Source organism: Chiloscyllium punctatum, chromosome 5 (genome assembly GCF_047496795.1).
Source record: "Chiloscyllium punctatum isolate Juve2018m chromosome 5, sChiPun1.3, whole genome shotgun sequence".
NCBI lineage: Eukaryota > Metazoa > Chordata > Chondrichthyes > Orectolobiformes > Hemiscylliidae > Chiloscyllium > Chiloscyllium punctatum.
Genome location: NC_092743.1, coordinates 107,824,635 through 107,833,021, shown reverse-complemented (window position 1 = coordinate 107,833,021; position 8,387 = coordinate 107,824,635). Strand labels below are relative to the sequence as shown.

The 8,387-nt window shown below is 39.3% G+C and overlaps 1 protein-coding gene across 2 annotated transcripts in view; it reads left to right on the top strand.

The window, feature by feature from the left end:
• The first annotated feature begins 6,453 nt into the window (after positions 1-6,453).
• LOC140477325 (septin-7) overlaps positions 6,454-8,387 on the top strand; it is a 104,917-nt gene continuing 102,983 nt past the window's right edge. For both annotated transcript variants that reach the window (XM_072571001.1, XM_072571000.1), the window contains exon 1: positions 6,454-6,564. In XM_072571001.1, coding sequence (XP_072427102.1) covers positions 6,555-6,564 — 10 coding nt within the window. In that variant the 5' untranslated portion in view covers positions 6,454-6,554. The remainder of the gene's footprint in view (positions 6,565-8,387) is intronic.

The window sequence follows — 8,387 nt, the reverse complement described above, 5'->3', positions numbered from 1 at the left end:
CTGCACACAGTACTTGGGATGTGGCCTCACGAAGACCCCACACAGTTGCAGTAAAACTTGTCAGTTTTTATTTTCCATACCCCTTTAAATAAGCACTAGCATTCCATTTATCCTACTGTGCATTGGCTTCACAGCATACAAACATGATCAATCCCTCTCCATTTATACATTATACTGCTTTTCCAGTCTTCGTGTTGAAGTGCACAATTTCACATTTTTCTTGATTATGTTCAATCTGCCAAATTTTTGCACGCATGTTCGGTTTATCTATGTTACTTGGTAGATTACGTATCCTTTTCTCAAGAAGGTTTTCTACCTGTTCTGCTATTATTGAATTTTGCTACGATGCCTTGGTACTTCTATTTAAGTCATTATTGAAAAGACTGCTGAATTTCTTTTCTGCAAAACTACATATATTTTGGGTTATAATTGTGAGAGATGGGCTCTGATATCACAAATTAATTTTGCTTTAGTGAACTGATGGGCAGTGTTGGAAAGAGAGCCTTCATTGAGCCATCTAGTGGCAGTTGCAGTAAGTTGTGACAGGTGACATGGCAAAACTGAGCAATGTTGACTATAAAGCATGACTTAAAAATAATGACTCGGAAGAATTGGGGTTACAAATGCGTGCCTGCAAGATTTCTCGTGTGACATTTTGAAAAACAGATTCGGCAGTTTTTAATTTCGATTTATTTTATAAATGCATATTAAAATCAATTTTGATATATTTTGAGCTTAGTGTTGCCATTGTCAGCTATAGCGTCAATAATTTTTAGTCTACTTTGTAAGTACAACGATAGATCTTCAGGTAGATATTATGTTTGTGAAATTAATTGGGGTTCAGCCACACTTGTTATGCCATCTTGAATGATAATTGAAAATAATAGTGCAAAGTCCTATACAAAACTCAAACGAGTGTGTGTTAAAGAGTGTTCGGATAAATTTCTAGCTGATGTTGACATGAAGTGGAAAGTTTAGAGGGAGTAAGGTATGCTAAAGATATTTAAGGATGTGTTTGAAGTAGCTGGTGAGTGTAACCCTTGTGATTTTGGATATGGGTGTCTAGAAAATCAAATAGAACACAAAATGTGCTTTGTAGCTCCTTCTGCTGCATTTAGTATGGATCAACATTACAGAAACAGCCTGTTGATGCCAGTTAAGGATGGGATTATGTGGAGACCATAAATAGAGCTTTTGAATATCTAGAACTGACTACCTACCATGGTTTGTTGTATTTTGAGACAAATATACAGTTGCTGCTGGAGCTCCATGTCTCCAATTGGTAGAACATTGCTCTCTGGATTAGTGGTGCTGGAAGAGCACAGCAGTTCAGGCAGCATCAAAGTAGCTTTTGAAGCTACTTGGATGCTGCCTGAACTGCTGTGCTCTTCCAGCACCACTAATCCAGAATCTGGTTTCCAGCATCTGCAGTCATTGTTTTTACCTAGAGCATTGCTCTCGACATGCCATTTGTGCCTCAGTTGATCTTTGTTGTCTGATGATCAGTAATGTTGTCGATTTTAAGTCCCACTTCAAAACTGGAGTCCAATCATCTTGGACATAGTATTGAGGGAATGTTGCATGAGAGGTTTTTTTTGGGGATGTGATCATAAACCAGGGTCGCATCTGGTCTTCAAGATCACAGCAATATTTCAAAGGAGAGCCGTGGACGACTTTCTCGTGTCCTGGCAATTTTTATCTCTAAACATATCACAAAGACAGATGTTTTGGTTTTTATGACATTACTGCTTGTGAAATTTTGCTGTGTATCCAAATTTCCTACAGTTCAGCAGTGACTACAGTTCAGAAATGTTTTATTTGGTCATGGAGTCAGCATCATTGGCTGGACCAGCATTTATTGCCAATCCCTAATGGCCCAGAGGGCTGGTAAGAGTCAACTAAGTCATGAATCTGATGTTACATGTAGACCAGACCAGTTCAGACAGGTAGATTTCCTTAGCTGTAAAGTGGTTTAGGTTGGTGCTGGAATTGTGAAGGGTGCCATAGAAATTTCTTCCTGGATAAGTCCATGCTGCGGTCATGGGAATGGTAATATTTCGTAGTTGCTCAATGTATTGCTTGTGTGGCACTTGTTTCCTGTTAGCCATATAGTGAGATTGATATCTGAGCTAAATATTTGAATAAATAATTCCCAGGTGTGCATTGGAAGATGGTGGAAAATCTTGACCTCTAAGATGATTGTTGATAAAATTTGGGAAACAAAGTTAACCTTCTGCAGTAAAATGAACCTTGAATCAAACTTAGTGCTCTTTGATTCTAGGTAATCCTGGAAACTAATGGCCTGATTCTGGTAGTTTGAAGCAAACAAGAACCCAGGTGTCTTAACAGTTGTTTGTTATTGTTATACCTTTTCTATTTTATCTGTACATAATTTGCATGATTTTATGCAGTTTATATATACAATGGATCCCCAGAATTGGGCTTTGCACGTTGGATGTCAGATTGTTTTGTGGATAAGTGACAAATGTGAGTGTCTCTGCCTTCTATGTCAGACAAAGCAAACATGTTGGGTGGAGATTGCTAAATGGCTCAGTTTGGAATCTGAAATATGGTGATAATCTCTGCAAAGGCTAGACACTTGGGATTGTTCAAAGTAAAACATCTTTCACAACATCTGGATTGAATCAGAAACGTTCATTTAAAGCATGCAGTGCATTTTTGGATTTAACAAAAGCATCCTGGAAATATCCATCTTTTCAGTAAATGTATTCTGATAAACATAACATTGACATCTGAGTTGTAATTTTTAAAATATTCAATCTTTCAATGACCATCTTTTAGTAATCCTGTGTCTTAGTAGTACAGTTACATTACCCCCGCATAATTTCTAATGGATTAGTAATTCAGAAACCTAGGCTAATACATATGGGACAGGTTTCATTTACTACTTCATGATGGCACTTGGGGGAAATTTAAGATAAATTAGCTTTTAATTCCAGCTTTTGCTAACAGTAGTAATGGTTACCATGAAACTATCTGGTAAATAACCATCTGGTTCACAAGTCTCCCTTAGGGAAAGAAATCTGCCATTCTTGTGTGGTCTGGCCTGCATGTGATTGCAGATATTCAGGAATGTGCTTGACTCTTAACTCTGAGGCAGTGCAGCTGTCACTCAATTTCATGAGCAATTGGGGATTAACAATAAATGTTGGCTTTGCTGGTGATACCCACATCCCATGAAAGAAGAACATTTTAAGTTTTTTGTGAACTAATTTTGCAACTAATATTGCAGGTTAATTACTTCAGTTTTAAAGTTATTGATTTAAAAGCTTGGTATACAGACATTAATATGATTGTCTTGCTTAGAAAGCAATTGAGACATCATCTAGGCAAGAGGAAATCTGACTTGCAGCATGTGAAGCTTTAGATGATAGGAATGAAAGAGTTGCAGTGTTTGGATCATTGTTTGGTGGTATTTATAATTGAAATGCATAACCAATTTGGCGAACCAAACATGGAAATGCAGCATGGTATCACTACTTATACAGGTTTCAAATCCTGGGTGGGAGGAAAGTCTCACAATTTGAACTGAGTCTGAATAACAGCATTCGCAATATCTGAGAATGCAACAACTTGTTCCTCCTTGTGTTAGGTCCTTTTCCCAATGTTTCTCACACAAGATGCAATTCATTCACACGCACCAACTCCTAAAAGCTGTTAAAGTTTATTAAAGCTTGTACAAGCTAGGTGACCCCTTTGACCTTCCTCGCAAGCACGTGAGGTTGAGTCAAAAGAGGCTCTGAACAAAGAAAATACATTCCCTTTATACAGGTCAGTTGGCCATGCTTACATCGCCACTTTCCCCATAGCCACATGCCTCTCAAGACAACCCCTCCCCTTCGTCAATGTTACATCAGGTACAATGGTAGGATCAGATCACCCAGATAATGTGAATGTAAATGCCCTAATCATGGGGAATCGTTATGCAAATGACTCCTGACTCTGTGATTCACCAAGACAATGCAGGTGTGACATGCCTAGCTTCAGGGGATGGCAAGAAAGTATTTCTGAATGGAAGAGTTTGAATGATCATTTAATTTGATAATAGGAGGAGAGTAATAGTAAATGTCTGAACGAAGTGTGAATTACAGTCGGTAGTCATCCACATTCCTGCATGTTATCTGAGACGCAATATTGTCCCCACCCATTTCCAGAATGTTCACTGTGTAGATTAACCCTTTAATATTGCATTAGTGTTCAGAGAGGTATTCCCATTTAATCTTTTAACATTAGTGAGCAATATTCAAGATGAATGTTTTGCACACTGTGCTGTCATCTGACTGTCCGGCTATTGTCCCAATGTGCATGATGTGCTAGTATATTAAAATGGTCAACGATTGATTCTGATTTTTTTTCTCCCACTTGATGTGGGATTTGATAATATATTATGATACTGAACTATTGCAAGAGGAAATAAGAGTTTTCCTGTAGGTCTTCAACCATCACCAATTAAGAGTTTACATGGTTATTCTTCCATTTGCTGTACAAATGGTTATGTTTTGCTCCAGTATTTAGGGAGATGGCACAGGAGCTTAACAGCACTTGATGCTTTGAAGTGCTTTTGGGTTGAAGTAAAATGTTTATATTAATTGAATTTTTCTGTTAATTCAGATTGTGGAGCTTTCTCGAGTGGAATTAATATATTGCACAGATGGACATATTTCAATAGACAATAGGTGCAGGAGTAGGCCATTCTGCTTCGAGCCAGCACCACCATTCATTATGATCATGGCTGATCATCCTCAATCAGTATCCTGTTCCTGCCTTATCCCCATAACCCTTGATTCCATTTTCCTCAAAAGCTCCATTCAACACTCTCTTGAAAGTATCCAGAGACTTGGCCTCCACAGTCTTCTGGGGCAGAGCATTCCATACACCCACACTCTCTGGGTGAAGAAGTTTCTCCTCAACTCTGTTCTAAGTGGTCCACCCCTTATTTTTAAACTGCATCCTCTGGTTCGGGACTCACCCGTCAGCGGAAGCATGCTTCCTGCCTCCAGTTGTCCAATCCTTTAATATCTTGTACGTCTCAATCAGATCCCCTCTCAGTCTTCTAAACTCAAGGGTATACAAGCCCAGTCGATCCAATCTTTCAGAGTAAGATAGTCTCGCCATTCTGGGAATTGACCTTGTGAACCTACGCTGCACTCCCTCAATAGCTAGAATCTCTTTGCTCAAATTTGGTGACCAAAACTGCGCACAGTACTTCAGATGTGGTCTCACCAGGGCCCTGTACAGCTGCAGAAGGACCGCTTTGCTTCTATACTCCATTCCTCTTGTTATGAAGGCCAGCATGCTATTAGCTTGCTCCACTGCCTGCTGTACCTGCATGCATGCTTTCATTGACTGATGTACAAGAACACCTAGATCTCGTTGTACTGCTCCTTTACCTAACTTGACTTCATTTAAGTAGTAATCTGCCTTCCTGTTCTTGCCACCAAAGTGGATCACCGCACATTTATCCACATTAAACTGCATCTGCCATGCATCCGTCCACTCACCTAGCCTGTCCAGGTCACCCTGTATTCTCCGAACATCCTCTTCACATTTTGCCCTGCCACCCAGCTTTGTGTCACATTCCCAGATAAGATTGTGTGCATTAAAACAATCCTTGTCAATCTTCTGAGAATTGACATACCATGCTGTTCATGATCGTTCCTGTCGTCTTCCGACTTCCCAGACAGTTCAGAGTGACATTCGAAAAAACTGTGAATATTCTCTCTAAATTGTAATATCATTGATGTCTTGCTGTGTTTATGAGCAGGCGTGCCTAAATCCAGAGCCCCGAATGCCTCCAGGAATTAAGGTTTATTTGTGACCCCTCTTGAGGGTGGAGGTGATTTGGGGAAATACCTTTGTTGCCATTTTCTGCAATATTCACAGAAAGTGGATGACCTCCATTAATTTTCGTTTCTTACATCTTAACTATGCTATAATTTAGTGTTGCAACTAAGCATTAATTAATGCATACATTTTTAAATGGTGCTATGGTTTTATCAGTTAGGAATTGGCAGATAATAGCCTTTGTAAATTATTTAAAACATTATTTTTGTCACTTGTGTTGAAACAAATCATTGCAGTCATATTGATTTCTAACTTTTTTTTATTCCTTTTTTCATGCTCTGCTGGATGGTTATTTCACTTCATGGTTTTGAATTCCTCACTGTGCTTTGTGGATATTTCGTTGCCATCTGAAATGCCGGATCTGTGGATTTTCAAATCTCTCAACCCAGCAGTAAGTATCTGAAGCTACGTGATAGGTTTTAAAATATCTGGCTTCCTTGCCAGTTGTGATAAGATTGCAGTTTGGAAGTTTTGTATATATGAATTGATAATTTTAGTCGTGTCAATATTCTGCTCAGGAATATATTATTTCCTGCTGTCAGTACTTTAAACTTACTGGTCTGGTTGAGAATTTAAATGCAGTTCTTCTGTTACAGCAACAAAAAAATCTTGAAGGATATGTGGGTTTTGCCAACCTCCCTAATCAAGTCTACAGAAAGTCTGTGAAAAGAGGATTTGAATTTACGTTGATGGTTGTAGGTAAGTGATTCAAATTGAATTGAAATTGGCAATTGTTGCTTTGTCATTATATACAAGAAGAAATAGTCTGGATAAAAATTCTCTTAACTTGGACATAAATTTAGGATGTAATCTAAAATGGTTTGAACCAAAATATCCTAACTGTATTTTGCAAGCATGTGGTACAGTTTACTTGGGGTGCTTAAATGGTTCAGGACCCCACATTTAATGAGGGGAAAAATCAACCATGAAGCTATGTTTATCAGGTGATAGCACTAATTTTCTTTGCAGTGGAGCTATGTGGTCAGATAATCCAACAATACTATCACTTGAATGTCCTAGCAAGAATTTGTGGTAACTGGTAAAAAGATGACAAAGAATGAGTTTCTGTTCTGTTCATTCCCTGAAAATGTGTTTCTGACAATAATGCATGTTTGAAGTGGCATGCATTCTTGAACAGGACTCTGCTGAATTTAGAGCTGAAAATGTGTTGCTGGAAAAGCGCAGCAGGTCAGGCAGCATCTATGGAGTAGGAGAATCGATGTTTCGGGCATGAGCCCTTCTTCAGGAATGAAATCTATTTTGGCTCATGCCTGAAGCATCGATTCTCCTGCTCCTTGGATGCTGTCTGACCTGCGCTTTTCCAGCAACACATTTTCAGCTCTAAATTCAGCAGAGTCCTGTTCAAGAATGCATGCCACTTCAAACATGCATTATTGTCAGAAATACATTTTCAGGGAATCAACAGAACAGAAACTCGTTCTTTGTCATCTTTTTACCAGCTACCACAAATTCTTGCTAGGACGTTCAAGTGATAGTATTGGTCAGGACTGGCAGTTAAACATCCAAGGATTTTCACCTTCGCGAAAAGACAGGAGGTGGGCAGAGGGGGCAGGGTTGCCTTGTTAGTTAAGAACAAAATTAAATCTATGGCACTGAATGACATAGCGTCAGATGATGTGGAGTCTGTGTGGGTGGAATTGAGGAACCACAAAGGCAAAAAAACCATAGTGGGAGTCATGTACAGACCTCCTAACAGTGGTCAGGACTAGGGGCGCAACATGTACCGGGAAATAGAGGCATGTCAGAAAGGCAAGCTCACGGTGATCATGGGAGACTTTAATATGCAGGTGGACTGGGTAAATGTTGCCAGTGGATCCAAAGAAAGGGAATTCATGGAATGCTTACAAGGATGGCTTTTTGGAACAGCTTGTCATGGACCCCACAAGGGAGCAGGCTATTCTGGACCTAGTGCTATGTGATGAACCAGACTTTATAAAAATTCTTAAAGTAAGGGCACACTTAGGAAGTAGCGATCATAATGTGGTAGAGTTCAGTCTGCAGTTTGAAAGAGATAAGGCAAAATCGGATGTAATGGTGTTACAGTTAAATAAAGGTAATTATGAGGGTATGAGCGAGGAACCGATGAAAATCGACTGGAAGCAGAGCCTAGCAGGGAAGACAGTAGAGCAAAAATGGCAGGAGTTTGTGTGTATAATTGAGGACACTGTACAGAGGTTCATCCCCAAGAAAAGAGAGATTATCTGGGGAGGGATTAGACAGCCATGGCTGACAAAGGAAGTCAGGAAATGTATTAAAGAGAAAGAGAGATCCTATAAAGTGGCCAAGAGCACTGGGAAATCAGAAGATTGGGAAGGCTACAAAAACAGAGGATAACAAAGAGAAATAAGGAAGGAGAGGATCAAATATGAAGGTAGGCTCGCCAGTAATATTAGAAATGATAGTAAAAGTTTCTTTCAATACATAAGAAACAAACAAGAGGCAAAAGTAGACATTGGGCCACTTCAAACTGATGCTGGAAGCCTTGTGATGGGAGATAGGGA